Raw genomic sequence first — 17567 nt, forward strand, 5'->3', positions numbered from 1 at the left:
CCCTCGGAAAAATCCTCGAATTTCCCGCACGGTGTGGGAACAGCTTTTCCATTCCCCTAGTTGGACCCTAGTGATCGCTATCCTGCGACGCAAAAATGACCGGATGGGAACGGAATTTGGCATTAATTCGCGGCGGAAACGCGTATTCGATGGCCAAGGAGGATCCACGTGCTGGCGTGAATCCCGCATATAATTTGCCCGCGCGCGGCGAGCCCGAAGGGGAAGAACGATGGTACGCGAGCCGCGGAATAAGTAGTATCGGTGAAATATGGTCCCGACGGAGGGTGTTTTTTTGCGGGCACACTTTATGCGCGCCGGAGACTGCCAAAATTCCTCCGTTTCTCCACATGGGTAAGCATCGAGACCCAGCCTCGCGAGGTCGTATCCATGTCGAAGCGAAATCATCGTATCACGCGTGGAAAGGAAAAAAGATTATGAACGTTCGCGTTCGAACGATTTTCTTTCCAAAAAAGAAAATCTTCCTCCAAAGCTTTCTTATTTCACCTTTTGCCTCCGTATATCGGCGGTTGGTTGGTTTCTCTCATTTTCGATATTTTAGTTTCGTCACTTTAAAGTCATTTTTCGTATTTTTGCTTCTCGCTTTTACCTATTCGCTGGACGGAAAACTTTCAATCGGATTAATTATAATTCCAATTCGTTATATATCCGAATGATTATGACAAAAAGTGGATATAATTTAATTTGTATATGGTATAATTTAATTTCTAAGATGCACAATTTTAATAATCGTGGAGAGTCGAATTGGAAATGGAATTGAGCGTGGTCTCGTAAATCTTGAAATCCCGGGAATATATCTTCTCAAAGTACATGATTTCTTTCAAGCTCAATCCCCCGTTTCTAAACGGCTTAGACGTAGCAAACGAAAATTTAACAAACTCATAAACATTTAATATCCTTCCTTCCCATGATCCGCATCCACGCGGATATTATACTTCTCCGCCGCTTCTAAATACCTCGCCAACATGTTTCGATCGTTATTAAAAATCGCTCATTACCAAACTCGAACTTCTGATCTAAATGTAACGAGACTCGCAACTCTCGTTTCGAGAGTCGCAATATGCCGCCACGCTCGAGTCTCCCTCGAAACCGATCGGTTTAATCGATGTTTAACCGATTTCGACAAAGTTCCTGCCGTAGAATTTTTGTCGTTAGTTAAGATTTCGCGCGCGCAACGGCGATTCGTTTTCCTGAAAATATATCGAGAATTCAACGTTCATGAATACGATTGAATATACGATTAATAATATAGGAGGAGTTGATTTATCACACCATCTGGATACGTGTTCTTTAATATTGTTCTCTTGACTCACGTGCCAACCATCGTACGATCTGTTGGTCGCTGGAAGATATTTTGGTAGCTACAGGTCGTTTTGTGATCCTCGAACTCGAAGATTTATTTATTTATAATCATTTTTTTGGAAAATTGATATCAAATATCGTCGCGGAAGGAAAAAATCTCGATGAATGAACGAACAATGTAGAAAACTTAAGCTGTTCCACGTAAAGTAGTTATTTAACGCAACATTCGTTTAATACTCGTTTTTCGTGTCCGTTGTTACATTCACGTGATCGAATTTGAGTGAAGATATCAATTAGCACACGTGGAAATTTTTCCAAGAAAGATAGATCGTAACACCAAACACAGTGATCTTTTCTCGAAGCAAATTTATCCCAACGAAAAATAAAGCGTATTACGTGAGTATATCAGATGCAGAGTTGGCGTCGATGCCGGTTTATTTTCAACCGTGGACGAGATCGGGAAAAAGGCGAAGATAAGAAACCTCTTCCCTCCTCGTGCATGCAAACAATCGATAAGTAATCAATGTTCATCGTTTTGTTGTTCCTCCCTTCCGGCTATGCACCCTTTTCTCCGCGATACGGTTTTAAGAAAGGAAATATACCGGCTCGATAACCACTTATCGATATATACTCTCGATATACTTTTCGACTTTGTCCGAGGATTTCGAAGAAATGAAGAAAGGAAAGGAAAAACGCGAGAAATCGTTAATCAAATATTTATAACCCTCTCGAAACCTTAAACTTCGTGAATCAGGCAGAACGGTAAGGTTTTTTATTCTTCCTTCTTTTTTTTATTTTTTTCTCTCTTTTTTCAAATACGAGCCATTAATTAGAGCCATCAACTCTTGGTAATTTCCTCGCTTTCATATTCGAAACTTGGACTGCTCGACACATCGCCGTCTTCGAGCGGCGAACGGATGGAAAGACGGGAGACTCGAGATTTGCAATTGAAATGTGCTAATCAAGTTACTGGGACGGAGGTCATTCGTTCGAAAGGTTTCTTGCTTAATTAAGTCGTAATTTTGCATCCTTGGAATCGAAGCGCGAAACGATGGGGGATGAATAAAAAAAAAGAAAATAAAGAAAGAAAGAAAGAAAGGAAGGAAGGAAGGAAGGAAGGGGAGAGGACAAGGATCGAGGAAAGCTGTCGACTCTGGTGAAACTTCTTCTCGATCTCGTTTGCCTTTTCCTCCCCCAACGTCGATGACGTTAGGAAGGATAAAAAACGAATCCACTTAATGGGCGGAGTAATTAGACGGTATTCAACGAGAGGAAATTTAAAGAATTTCTCTAAAGAATTAAAAAAAAAAAAGGAGGGTACAGCGTGTATCTGTACGTACGATTTCTTTAGGATGAAAAAAGAAAAATATTAAGTTAGAAATGTTAATAATGCGTGCAACGTTTGAAACGGGATTGTGGTTGACCCGAGCACGAAACCCCTTTCCTGCGTGCTTCGCACGTTTTCCTGAAGTTTTCATATACTTGGAATAGATAGGAACAGTTGAATTTGCACTTTGCCCACCGGTGGACACGAGACGTTTCGTTGTTTTAACGGAGGGAGAAGTGGAACGGAAGTCGGAATTAGAATTAAGGATAACCGCAACACGTTTACCTCGCGATGAATTATGACGTTCTCGCGAGCTATTCCGTTTAATTTATTATTAATGGAAAAGGAAATCCGCTCTTTTAAGTAACGAAAAACAAAAATATTATTTTTCGTTAAATAAGTTTCGTAATTGACAACAGTGTAACAAAGAAAAGAAAAACACTCGACGAACTTATTTTCAACAGGCGTGTAATTTAATATCAAATTAAAATTCGTTTTCTTTTTTCTTTTTCTTTAAACCTATCTTTCCATCAAGATCGTAGATGGATCGTGGATGGATCGTAGATCAATTCCAAAGAGAAAATATATATATATATACAAAAATTGAGTATGAGAAAATTTCATCAAAATTATATCGAAAGGAAAAATTCCTCGACACGTTATAATTCTCATCACGTTGAGAAGTTTACAGGACTTAAGGGATAGCAAATTACATGCAAAATCGAATGCCGCGTATCGCGTCATAACGCACAACGAACCGTTCCTTTTTTGGAAAAACAGACGGAAAAGGGACTTTGTCGGCACGTCTCAAGTTTACCCGGACGAAGTTCCGGTAAATCGAACATTCCGCGAAACTTTGACGGCGCCCGTGACTCGCTCGAGGAATTTAAAAGTTTCCCCCCCTGGGGACCCTAGCAATCTTGGCCGGACCGGTTACCTAATACACATCGTCAAAACTATTTTCACGCCGCGTTCTTAAATCTCAAATTCCAAACGACGCGAGTACAATAATCCTCCTTATGCAAATTTAATTCGAATGTATTTTTATTTAAAGTCGCTCCACCTTTCGAAGAGTTTTGATTTATCAAGTTTTAAGGCTCAAGAAATAACGTTCTCGAGGATTAACGAAATTAGAGATTTTTAACCGATCTTTCTAACAATCAAACTTATCGTCAATCGTATCAACGTCAATTATTTCTACATGCTCGCCACACCCAAAGAAAACTTATATACGTATATATATATTTCCTCAAAGTGGAAACGTTTGGAAGGCAAATAAAGGAGGAGAGGGATCGAGAAGGAGAGAGCCCAAGAGGAGAATAAATATCAGGATCGATCTGATCTGAACGGGGTGAGGGGAGGGGGCGACGCGAGCGAAGAAATGTCGAACGAAGAAGGTTCCGTCCACGGAAGTTTCTTAAGGGCGGTGAAGAAAAGCGAGCGCGTAAGATTTGAACGGAGAGGAGGAGGGGGTGTAACGGAGAAACATTTTAATTTCGCGGGAATATCGCGGAGTTGGATCGGATGGACGAGTTCTGGCAAAGGTTCCGTCCACGGTGCGGGTGTATCTCGGTGGACGGCGGGAGGCGGGCGCTGGAATCGCCACGGCAATTTCATTTGTCCCATTTCGAAGCGAAATAGCTTATAATGTCGAAATAAAACGTCCCCGGGAACCGCCTAGTCGCCACGTTTCGCCACGATCGTCGAGAGATCGCGAAGATGGCCGGGGGAAATATGGAAATCTAGCAACCCTCTGGCACCGTAATTCGATTTCGGTATCCTCCGCTATCCTTAACGACACACGACCTCGTTAGCCCCATCTCGCGCGATTTAACCCCGCGGCGAAATTGTTGGACTCGTTTCCCGGTGAATGATGGCTCTTTTAATTGGCGGCCTCTTGGACCGAATAAAAGAGACTCTTTGGAGATTCGTATTTTTTCTTTCCTTCTTTCTTTTTTTAGAATAATAAGGGACGACTCCTCCTTCCAAGGATCCTCTCCATCCAGCTTCTAAAATCCACGAATCAATGAACAATATTGCCAGCCTCGGATTCACCGTCTTGTCCCAGAGACAATCGAGAAAGGAGGATGGATCGATGTATAGGCAGACGTCGCGAAAGAACCGCTTCTACGTCGCTCTCTCCCGCACGCTTCTATTCGGTTGATGTTCATTCCTCCGCGTCTCCGCCGGGACAATACGATGCGCCCGATTGTTCCACAGGAGGATTGTGAAACACGAGAAACTAGCTGCCACTCCGGGCAACTCTGGGGGAGATATATATATCCGGTATAATTCTTAAAAATTTAATTTTTCCGTTCGTTTGTTTCTTACTTTTGGCCGCGAGAAATTCACAGAGAGGAAAAGGGAAAAGAGGAAAGTGTAACGAGATGTTTCGATATTTTTTTCTTTTTTTTTTTTTTTTTTTGACCTTTTAACAAGTTAAAACATCGACGAAATTGGGAATTAATTTATCTCGAACGGCTTTGAACGTTCGCGCGATTTCACGGAGGAGGGGATAATTTATTTATAAAACGCGTTGTCGAACGGGTTTTGATTCGGTGTCACGTTCACAGGCGCAACGATAACGCGTTCCAATTTCCGAGAAATCGGGATATAACGATCGGGGTGAGTATACGGAACGATAATGCGCCGTTTGTTCGATAGATCTCTAAATCAAAATCGAATCGTTAAAGCTTGATCACCGCTTCGCATCGCGTTAATCGAACCTTTGCAGTTGAGAAATTGTTACGTGGCTGCCGAAACCGGTTCCTCGGCGTCCCGATCCCGAAAAACGCACTATCGGCAAAGTTCACATTACGAACGAGCGAGAGCAGATTTATACCAGGTTTATACCAACAGGTTTAATTAAAAATCCATTGTTAATACATCCTTTCATCCTCTCATATAACTCGATAAACGTTTATCATTGATAATAACAATTGATAATAACGCTATTGACTCGGGTGAAAATCCAATTTTTGGATCAAAAAAAAAAAAAAGAAAAGAAAAGAAAAAAAAGAAACGCTTAAATTTATCTCTTTACCTCTTACAACTTGATCGATCTGTTTTTTTTTTTTTTCTCTCTCTCGTTCGAAACTCGACGAACAAATTTTTTTTTCTTTTTTTTTTATTATTATCTCGTCTCTCGAGCAACGAGACACGTGTAAAGTTTGGGAATTTTTTTACGAATATCGTATGAAAATATTGATCCACGGATTCTAAAAAGTTCGAGAATCCGTGTATAATATTCCTGCCCGAACAATTTTCTCAACTACGGTGAACGGCGAGTTTCTGCCAGTTCCCCCAGATTTATTTTCCTTTTTTTTTTTTTTTCTTTTCCCCATCACGTTGAAAAAAATATGTTTTCCCATCGATGCTAAACGATTTCCTATCGACGGCGATATGCAAATAGTGGAATTTTTATACGCGCGCGCCGGTCATTTTTCATTCACGCGGACAAAAGCATCCCCGTCTCCTTCCCCGAAAACGGCGAAACTTCCCGCTACCTGTCGAACCTGGCGAAGATTTAAATATATATCGTCGGACGATCGAATTATTTCTCGATCGGAAAATTTCGAGATGGGAGAATGTCGAGAACTCGGACGCGGCACTTGCATTGTTCGCTAATGCAAATTCGATCTGAACGACAGGACGGAATTATCATTTCGGCCGATCGTAACTTTCGTATCGTGCAACAGCGAAAAAGGAACACCTCGAAAAAGGTTCGATCGGTTCCCTTGCCACTCTTTTCGAAACCGTTCCCACTCCTTCCTTTTCAATAATTCTTTAGAACAACACTGGAATCCAACACTTAATACCCTTTGATTGACCAAGAGTGCTTCGCTCTCTCTCTCTCTCGATATTCTCGCTCTTTAACCTTTCGTATTCATTGAGATGCTTCTCAATCTGGTATCTGTAAGTCTTTACAGAAAATCTCGCTTCCGAAACTCGCTTCCGGGGAAACGAGATCCGCGACGATCGCAATCAGTTTTAATCTCCGCATTGCAGAGAGAGAGAGAGAGAGAGAGGCAATGAGGGTAAATGGGGAAAGGTGTAGAGGGAAAGGGGTAGTGAGGGGGATCAATTTCTCGATTTCTATTTATATAAATTGAAATCAAATCTAACGTTTCAATTTACGAATTTCTCGTGTTATGCGAAGAATGCGTTTTTTTTTCATTCGGGGAGGAGCGAGGAATCCTTCTCCTCTTTGGTCTCAGAATCACTATTATTAGTTATTATAAATATTATACTCTTCGATGTAACGAGAAAAATAATGTATTCAAGATACATAATTCAGAAAAATTACAAAAATATTCCATTAATAATACTTTAAATATTAGCCGTAAATAAATTCCTTTCCTTTTTTTTCTACGATCATTCAACTTCTAACCGAATTCGAATTACTTCCTGTTCGTGGTGCCATCCGAAAGAGCGTTCTTTTTAATCAAATCTAACTGAATCTAAATCTCTTTCAATTTACGAATTGCTCGTGTTACGCGAAGAATGCATTTTCTTTCATTGGACGAAGCGAGGAATCCTTCTTCTGTGATTGCTCTCGGAATCTCGAAATGAGCGTCTGCAAAATTTTGAGAATCTTCTTGAAAAATAATTATATGTGTACGATATTATTAGTTATTATAAATATTATACTCTTCGATGTTACGAGAAAAATAACGCAGTATCGGTATTCAAGACACGTATTAATTCAAAAAAATATTCCTTTAATATTACTTTAAATATTAGGCGTGCAAATAAGTTCCTTCCCCTATTTTTCTACGATTATTCTGAATTCGAATTACTTTACCGTTTCTGGTGCCATCCGAAAGAGCGTTCTTTCGTTTTTAAGATGAGCTCTGAGAGTTTTCAATCCCGTGCAATTTCAAGTAATATAGCGCGCGAGAAGCATTTGTATTCCAGCTTAAGAAATCAGTTGTTGAAGCTGCTGAAATGGTTTGCGCGCCACTGGGAGAGAACGCTGTATCTTACGGAACGTGCAAAAAGTCGTGCCAAAGATTTAAAGCCGGAAATTTTAATTCGGAAGACGACGATCGTTCGAGCGCACCGAGAAAATTCGATGACGGTGAGTCAGAAAGAAATCGCTCGACATAAGAAAAATTGACAGAAAGAAAGTCACCAATAGACAAGTATCTATCCAACTGAAACAATTGAATAATCTTGTCCCTGATTTACGTAATAAAATTTGGGGGAAAAAAAAAGCAAAGAACTTACTACCTAATGTAATACATTCAACTTTCCCCACGAGTTGGAATATTCAAGGTTACACCCTTCTCAAATATTTAAGCTTGACATTAATCCCAATCTAACCTCGAACCCATTTCGAATCTGCTTGATCCCATTACTAGGAAACCGGGATTTATTCCGACACCGCGTGGGAAACAATTAAAGATTCCTGGTCATTACCAGGCAAGCTGGTAAGAGGAAATCGAGAGGGTTCATCCAGGTGGTGGTGGGAAGGGTGGTGATCCTCTTCCAATTAACGTCACGTTCTCCGTCGGGATCGTTATCCTTATCGTCGGCCACTTTCCTCGAGGCCAGCGTGGAAACGATCCACAACGTTTCCACGAAAAGAAAAGTTGAACCGCCTGCTGCTACTTCTTATTCCACTTCCGCTTTGTTTTAGGACAGCCCAGGGAATCGTAAGCGGCGCGACTGCGGATGCTCCCGGATGCGGCTCCCTTCCGCGCTCTTTCTTCCGGTAAATCCGCCTCCCCTTTACAATCTGCGGCGAGGGGAAGGGGGGAAGAAAGGAGGGGGATAGGAAAGTTCTTTCGAGGGAGCAGGAACCCCGGCGGTGGCAAAATGACACCGGCCATCGCCGATCACGGCTATTCAAGAGTGTAAAAAGAACGATAAAAAGGAGGCGGTGTGGATGTCTCGCGCGTCCGATGGGAATTTGAACTGCATACTTTCCAAGAGCTTTTTCTTTTCTTCCTTTTTTTTTTTTTTTTTTTTTTTTAATATAGGAAAGAGATAAAATGAACGAAACGACGTGTAAAGAGATTTAGAGGGAGAGATAAAGGTAGGTATAGATAGGTATTAGTAGTTTATAGAAAAGTATTTCAAACAAAGTTTAGGTAACTGTAATATGTTAGAGAATATGTTAGAGCTTTATGATTATGATCTTCAGAACGGATTATAGAATATCGTTGATTGTAGAATATAGATGTTATCGTGGAATTTTTGAAAAGTTGAAGCAAACAAGAATTTAAAGTAGAAAGTTAACGATAATGTTATGTATATTAATATTAATCAGACGTGATGTAAAATATCTCGTATTTTGAATGTTTTTTAAGAGTAAGATTTTTATTGAATAATTGAAAGTTCGTTAAAGGATGGAAGAGAGGAATTTCCCGTGAAATTTGGAAAACGTGTTTTAGCATCGTCAAGGCAATGTCAATTTTCACCCTTAACGTCCCCAAGTTCGATCGAAAAGAAGCGGGAACATCGGATGTAAGTAGCGACGATTGGCTGTCGAGCAACAACTTCCGGCGAGAGCAATGTCTAATTTTTCAAGCTTTTCTCGTGCACGCAGCAATTTCCGGGCCACCTCGATACGAGCTATATTTGTCAATTGGTCCATTTCGAACGAGAAATTTAGTTAGTTTTTCCGCAGGCAGGAAATAAAAAGGCGATTTCCTCGATTGCATTGCTATTATTTCAAGAATTGGGACGGTTTTTTATATTGTCTCTTTTTTCTGTGGAATGTAAAAAATATTTGTGATTCACCAATTCAATTGTCTTATCATATAAAATAATTATCTGTATATCTCATCGAGGGTAGAGATACAATCGACTCGAGATTAATAAGAAATTAATTAAACAAAAAATATTAGAAGAACAATTAAATTTAATTTATATAACGTGCAACAAATAACTTATCTTATTGATTAATATGTAACGTCAAATATTTATTGCATAATTATGTTATTATTACGTACTCGTTTAAATCAATCCTTTCAATTAAGAATTAATTGTTCAACATTTTCTCTAGTCGAGTATGAAATATTCTTAAAGAAAAACGACTTTCTGTAACAGGAGTCTAGAATGCTGATAGAGGAACTAAATAGAGACGCGAGGAGAAGATTCAAGATTCACTATATCTATACTTATACACTTCCATTACTTTTGTCTCTACATTAATAAGAAGATAGAACAATATCGAACAGAGTTTATTTTTTAATATAACATCTTAGCACTTCGTATGATATTAATAGGGATACAGAAGGAAAATAGAAGTGTTAGACAAGAGGAGCAATGAAAGGGTATAATTTTATTATTAATTTATCATAACATATTGATGCTTTCGATCCAATGTTACTAGGATTGTAGAACGACAGAAGAGCAAACAGTTTTCCGACGTCACCGATACTCTTCCTTCCAAGCGATGTATCTTCCAAGTAACAGAACAGCAGAATGTGGCAAGAAAAATATCGATCTCAACAAATTGGACAAGTTAAACAACAGGAAAGAAAAATACATCGTTGAATTTATTTTCATATAGAAATCAAATATTAATCTTTTCGAAAATGTCGTAAAAAAAGTTCAAAAAGGAATTAACAATTCCGTAAAATCCATTTTATTCGTTCCTCCCCTTTCTCGTAGAAGTTCTTCTTCCTTAATACATTATCGTTCAAGAAAGTTATATATCAGCCAACATCGATCCAGAAACGACTTTCAACCTCCGGTTGAACGATCCTGGTGCAATTTCATTTTATCTATCAGATCAATATCTTGCTAAAAGTATTCCTAGATCCCTTCTTAGGAGCTCCATGTAGAGATCTGCCACGTGAGCAGGATCCTACGTAACCGGAAGCTCTGTTTCGCGAGGGTAAGATGAAATACACGTGAAAGTTGCAGCTTACCAAGATTCGATCGTTAATTCGAGTGATCAGTGTCCGAAATCGATAACCGAAACTTCATCCCCAAGTTCCAAGTAATTTAATTTTCAGACAGTTCCGCGATCGAAAACCTGGCACCACACATCTTCGACTCGCTTACACGCCCGTAAGTTTCCCCGACGTAATGTCTACGCCCATACATAAACTGGGAAGCAGACTGCAACTTCTGCTTTCTTGGCTGGTCTTGCTTTTGATAGCACCCATCGGCTTCCTGGTTTATTTGCAACTGACGGAGGTGGGAAACTTGGTTCCGTTTATGGAGCAGCCATCCTGAAACTGGAATACTACTGATTAATATCCACGAATTTATGAAGCATTAACGATGTAGAAGAAAAAAAAATATAGAAGGAACGTGGTCGATAATAATTATGTAATTCTCGCTTAAAGTTCAAAACTTCGTTTTATTTAAAAACGAATTAAATTATAGATCGATCCTTAGCAACGATAAAATTTTGGATTAAAAAGTTTCTGGCAATTCCATATGGTGGAAATTTGGCACCTTAAAATTAGAGAGAGAAATTTCGAGAGTATTGCGAATGAAGGAATAAAAGGGGAGAAAGAGAGATTTCAGAGAGGCTGATGGAAGGAGACATTTATGTCTGCTGATCGGAGAACAAGCACGGTTCGATAAATAGCGTCCTTTTGGTAGTCCTGCGCGCTTTGAACAGGTTCCATTGCTTTGTCCATCCGCCATCAAATGAACTCGAGAGTCTACGTAATAATTAGGTATAGACAAGGCCTAAATGGCAGTCTCAAAGTGGTCGTTATCGACATCAACGGCACGTTGTCGACACAGGCACCGCTGCTACAGATACCTAATCATTCGAACGATCGATGAAAATTTCAAAGGGAAGCTTGAATAAATGTATTTCTTTCTATTCGGCAAAACGAAGAGATCATAATTCTTTTGTTTAATACATACTGTGTGGAATCGAATAGGATTAAAAGGATAGATAAATTATTCGATAGGAATAATTAAGAAATTGAAAATATATCTATGGGAGAGATGTGATTCTTAAGGATATATTTTTATGAATGTATAGATACGCACAGGTACAGTTGGAGTTAAAATTCGAAGACAAAAAATTTATTTAATATATTTATAACGTATACATACAATTGGAAATTGATTGGAAAAAGTATCACGTATGAATACAAATTAATGTGTTGGTGTATATAATGTATCATATTTAACACTGATTTTATTTTTGTAACGTATATTACTATATGTACATACAGCTTTTGATATGGAATATTTTGATTTAACGGGTTTAATTGGGATTCCAATTATGCGAAACTGTGAACAAGATCGAAAAATGGATTATAAATAAATTCGAGTAATCTGGTATATCATTGCACAGATTTATCGTGTTTTTTAAATCGGTTCAGTGGTTAGTTGTTAAAAAAAAAAAAAAAAAAAAAAAAAAAAAAGGAAAATTCGAAGCAATAAAATCAAAACGATATACACGTGCGATAAAATAAAATAAAATAATACAACCATGAAAAATCGTTTATCCAGGGGAAGAAAACTCGATGTACCATTTACGTTTGTTTTTACAACTTGTGCATTTTTATTGATTCCGATAAGTTTATCCCGAACAAGTACGTAGAAATGTATAATATCTCATTGGAAACGTTCTCTCGATGAGGAGTCGAAAGTTCGTTCAATCGTGAAATAATTGCGCGGATCCTCGTAAAAGCGCGGCGTGTACGAACTTGCGCTCATAAAAATGCATTTCGCTCGATGGACGAGCTTAAAAACCATCCGCACCCGTAAACAATAACAGCGTTGTGTATAAATAGTCAGCTAATGATCTGGCCAACTCGGTCAGAAACTTCGATCGAACTTCCATGAAGGAAGTTTCCACGGGAAAGTTTTCAAAGTGAAAGGTTGCGCGCATTTTCTTCCTATTATTGATGAAACGAAGTTTCACCGGCTGATACTCGAAATAATTTTCTAACCGATCTCCCTTCTCGATCTGTTGCATTTGATATCAAGTCCCGAAAGGAGTACTACTGCGGAGAACACCTGTCGGTGATCCCTTCATGGAGGTAAAATTTTTTTTTCTTTCTCTCTCTTTTTTTTTTTTTCCTGTTTCCAACTTCGCCGCAAAGAAGTTTCTCATACCTTTCAACTGGTAAGATAAAGTTCGAAGAACGACCTATATTACAGGTCTCAGAGCGTCACCTTTGATTGATTGTATCGGAAATCTGCTTGAGAGAACTTCGTGTTCTCCTAGAGTTTAAACTGTTGTCGAGTTTTTGGCGAGGCAGTTGCTTTTAGCTTCGGCTTATCCATAAATGCGCTACTTTATGGTCTTACCAGTTGAGGATTTGCAGATAAACGGAGAGAAACTTCGTTTAAGCAGAATTACAGATGGCTTATTTACCCTGCGAGAATATTCTTGGAAATTTCCATTCTATTTTCTCAAGAGAGAATTTTTATGAAATAGATAGATAAGCATAAGTATACACGATAGAGCACGCTCTTTGCGTTGCCTGATTTAGATTTGAATTGTTCAACAGATAAAAACGAGTCGAACAATTTTACAATAAACAATGTCGAAAACACACAATCGCAAACTCCAATATCATTATGCAATTTTACATTTTCATCGGCTTAATAGTATTTAGTCAGAATTTGAACACATCAAGATCCACACGAATTCATTCGAAATTCAATAAATACGTCAAAATTCGAGATTCAAGATTCTCTTCGTACGCGAGAAAAAGTTAGATCAAAAATTTATTAGAGTAATTCATCATCGTGCATTTTCATTTTCCGTTGCTATCAAGATTCGTAGCAAACTGAAAATAAATAACAGAATTTTTTCGAAACAGAGATATGTAATTCGTGCTATCTTCTTTTATTATATCGATGTGATACAACATATAGGATAGAGCAACAATTTACAATATCTCTATTTTAAACAATCCGTTATATTAAGAGAAATATTACAAATACATCTTTTCCCAAAAACGCATTTTTAAAGTTTCAAAAGATCAATTTTCTTTTAATATTCCTATAATATTTTAATCTTGCATCATTTCTTTTATGATGATTCATATAATTCAAAAAAATCAGAAAATCATCATCCCACTTTATATTTTTATATAAATATTCAATAAATATTTATATATTTAAACACTTCTTGATCAATCGTAATTCATAGTCATAAAAATTGAAAGAAACAACATATAATTTTCTCGATTTGCATAGATAATGATTAACATTTTTTAATATTTTCTCTTAATAGCTAAGAACAAACATTTAATCTTCGTAAAATACATTTTGTTTAAAAACTTGATAAGATCAGAGACATTCATCAGCATTCCACGATAGTACAAACAGTATATCAGATAACACTTTGATTGTATTTTCAGCATAATTTCTTAACGACTAGATGTACAACTTTGGTATGGGCACAATAACAGCATCAAAAATACATATACATATATATATATATAGATCGAAAATTGATCGTTTCACCTTACATAAATCGCAACATTATCATATCACAATTTTTGGCGAATAAACAGAGAAAACAAACAGGATATATTGAACACGTTGTGCGTACGAGAGTAACAGATAGATCACGTTATCGGGAAGAAGATACGTTCAACGATTTGCAACGAGACATAATTTTGTACTAGTGGAAGCTATTAATGGAAGACAACAGTGTGCGCGTGAATGCAGGAAACAACATGTATAAAGGTATACAATTTTAAATCATTATTAGTGCTTTGAAATTTTGTACATCTTCGATATTTTCATATACATGCATATGCATATGCAAATAATATATTTCGAAATATTTAAAGATAAGATATATTCAAGTACAAGTCAGTCAGTCCACAATGTTAGTTAAATAAAAAGTATAAATTTTACGAAGCAAATTATTCAGTTACGCTATGCGTAAGAACAGTGTCAGCAGTAGCAGGAAGTACTTGGAGGCGGTGTGTCACGCTCGTTGCATCGTAACACTTTCTGGTGAGGTAGCAGTGATTTATCCACAGTCGTCTCCATCCTGCGCATCACCCGGTCCAGAAGTATCTGCACGGCACGTGCTACATTCTGACCCGTGGCTGCACTTGTTTCCAGGTAGACCAAGCTGAAAAGCATAATTCATTAAAATTTTTAATCTTCTTGATCTTTATAATTTATACTTTTGGCAGTATTTTCTTCAAAAAAAAAAAAAAAAAAAATACTTAAATAGAATGTTTCTATAAACTTATATCTTTCAAAGATTTGAAGTGTAAATAGTGCAAATTGATTTAATTTATTTTACAATTATATTGACAATAGAAACAAAATATAATATATGAAACAAAATAATTGATAAATAATATAATAAATAAGTTTGCTTGAGAAATTGTTATAAAAATATAGACATTTATAATTTGAAATAAAAACATGATTACAGTAATGCTGGATGTAATTATTAATCGCATAATTGATGAGGAAGAAAATAAGTAATGTACTATGTTATTTACCCATGTTTCTCTGCTAATTCCCGTGCCTTATGTTCACTAACAACTCGTTTATCTTCGAGATCGGACTTGTTTCCACAGAGAATTATGTCTGGATCTTCGCAATATGCGTGAGTCTACACGTATACAGATATGAATCAACGATCAAACAAAAGAATATTTAATAAGAAACGGAAATAATACCATAATGAAGTAGTAGACAGTAAACAGCTTAAGAACTAAAACTGATACAATTCTAATTCATTTTTTCTTATAATAAAATATATGAAAAGAAAACTTTGTTTAAAATTTTTTTTTTAAATTATTTTAATTAAAAAAATATATTAATATACTACGTATAATGCTTTATTTCTAAAATGTTTTTAATACTAATAAAAACATATGTATTTTTTATATTATTCATCAGAATAATCAATCAATTGAAAAATCATCATGTATTAACGATTATTTCAATAAAAATATGATGCAAATCTTTTTTAATTTTCATTCAATAATTTTGTACATATTTGTATATTAATAAATTTTACGATCTTTCGATCGAACGATAGTTTGAGTTTTTTTTTATGTAAGTATGCATAAAATAAAAAGTATTTAATATCTACTATTAAATTAATACTAATTTATCTACAATTATTTTTAGCATGCAAACAAAATAAAGCACATTTTATGCTTCAAATTTTCAGGCACAATTGATTAAATTTTTTTTATTTCAAGATCCAAGATTTCTAAACAATTTTTTTCTAAACAATTTATATCATGCAATATATAAAAATCAAAATATTAGTATTTTTAATAGAATTACAATAAATAGATTAACTCAAATCATCATTCATTGTACAATGTTTATGATAATAATGTTAATAAATAATGTATATACCCTAAGCTGCTCCAGCCAATTTCTTACTTCAAGAAAGGACAATTCATTGGTCAGATCAAAAATTAGAAGGAAACCCATAGAATCCCGGTAAAAGGCTGTAGTTAGACTTCTGAACCTGAACATTAGTAGCATTGTAGCACTTGCTATGAAATAATCTAACATTGCTCTATTATGCTCTATTATAAAATATTAATTGCTTGCAATGAAATCTTTTTTTTTTAATTTATATTAATAAATATAATTTTTTTACTAAAATATTGTTAAAAAAACACTAAAAGCCTTTTGATATGCATTATTATAAAATACATAGTCTCTAATATATTATATAATATATTATTATAACAAATGTTACCGCTCTTGACCAGCTGTATCCCACAATTGCAAATGCACACGTTGAGTTCTACCATTTGCCGTCTGGTATATCTGTAATAATTAATGAATTTAATTTATAAGTGATAACATATGTGTGTAAAAAACAATTATTATATTATATATTTATATTTTATTTATATAAATGTTTTCAATATATTTTAAATAAATAAAATTTATATAAAATAAAACAATTTATATTTGTAATAATAAATAAAATAACATAAGCAATAACATATTTAATGAGAGTAATTTCTTACCACACGTTTTTCTTTAAAATCAATACCAACGGTGGATATAAAACGAGATTCGAACGTGCCATCAGTATATTGATATAAAAAACTAGTCTTGCCGACTCCAGAGTTTCCAAGAGCCAAAAATTTAATAAGATAATCATATTCCATTTTGATATATTAATAACTAATTATGCACACTTCTATCGTAAAACTTTGTTAAAATGGCTACTTTGATATAAAATTCTATGAACTGTTTTTAGCATGACTAAAAATCCAAAAAATATAACTTGTATGCGATTACGCTTAATCTTCCAATTTTAAAATGAGAAATGATCGCTACAGTCAAAAAGAAACATGTGCGGCATTAGACACCTGTTGCCTACGTGTACAATTTTCAAAACATTCGCGCGTTTCACGATATAATATTCGACGTGTAACGTCATTTATTCTAATAAATTTAAATATTTTATGATCAAAGATAAACAGAAGAAACACGTAGAAACAACACCTTACTCAAAATTCATGAACTATACTGAACCTTGTTCACAATGACGTAAGGTAGTATGTGTATAGAATAACGCCACGGAAATTGCTGATAATTACAGTACTACCAAATTAACAAAGGAAATTCGAAAAAATATAATCTAATTTTAGATTATATTTATAGATATAGATTATTTAGAGAAATGAGAAATTAAATAATTGTAATATTTGACATTTGCAATTGATTTACATTTTTACAACTTATTAAATAATATAAATATAAAAAAGTACATTGATTTTTTTATTTTTATATTTAAATTTTTTATATTGAAATTTATAAGACTACAATTTTTTACATATTATGTGCATATATAGTATAAAAAGATTTTTTTTAAATATAAAAAGTAAATTATAAAATGAATATTTTCATAGAAATAGTTGGTAACTATGGTGCATATATCTATATCTTAAGAATAATAATAGTTTATATTTTATATAAAAATCCAATATAATAATTAATAATTAACATTAAATCTTTTTTAATA

General features: G+C 35.5%; 1 protein-coding gene across 1 annotated transcript; it reads right to left on the minus strand.

The window, feature by feature from the left end:
- Window positions 1-11631: 11631 nt before the first annotated feature.
- LOC122718597 (ras-related protein Rab-27A) lies at window positions 11632-17071 on the minus strand. Its single transcript, XM_043943765.1, has 5 exons — window positions 16564-17071; window positions 16287-16357; window positions 15935-16049; window positions 15061-15173; window positions 11632-14678 (listed from the first exon to the last, which is right to left on the minus strand). The coding sequence occupies exons 1-5, from the start codon at window positions 16705-16707 to the stop codon at window positions 14495-14497; spliced, it is 627 nt and encodes a 208-aa protein (XP_043799700.1). The 5' UTR covers window positions 16708-17071; the 3' UTR covers window positions 11632-14494.
- Window positions 17072-17567: the final 496 nt, after the last annotated feature.

The sequence above is a fragment of the Apis laboriosa genome, unplaced genomic scaffold (genome assembly GCF_014066325.1).
Source record: "Apis laboriosa isolate Shangri-la unplaced genomic scaffold, ASM1406632v1 scaffold64_cov150, whole genome shotgun sequence".
In the NCBI taxonomy this organism is placed as follows: Eukaryota; Metazoa; Arthropoda; class Insecta; order Hymenoptera; family Apidae; genus Apis; species Apis laboriosa.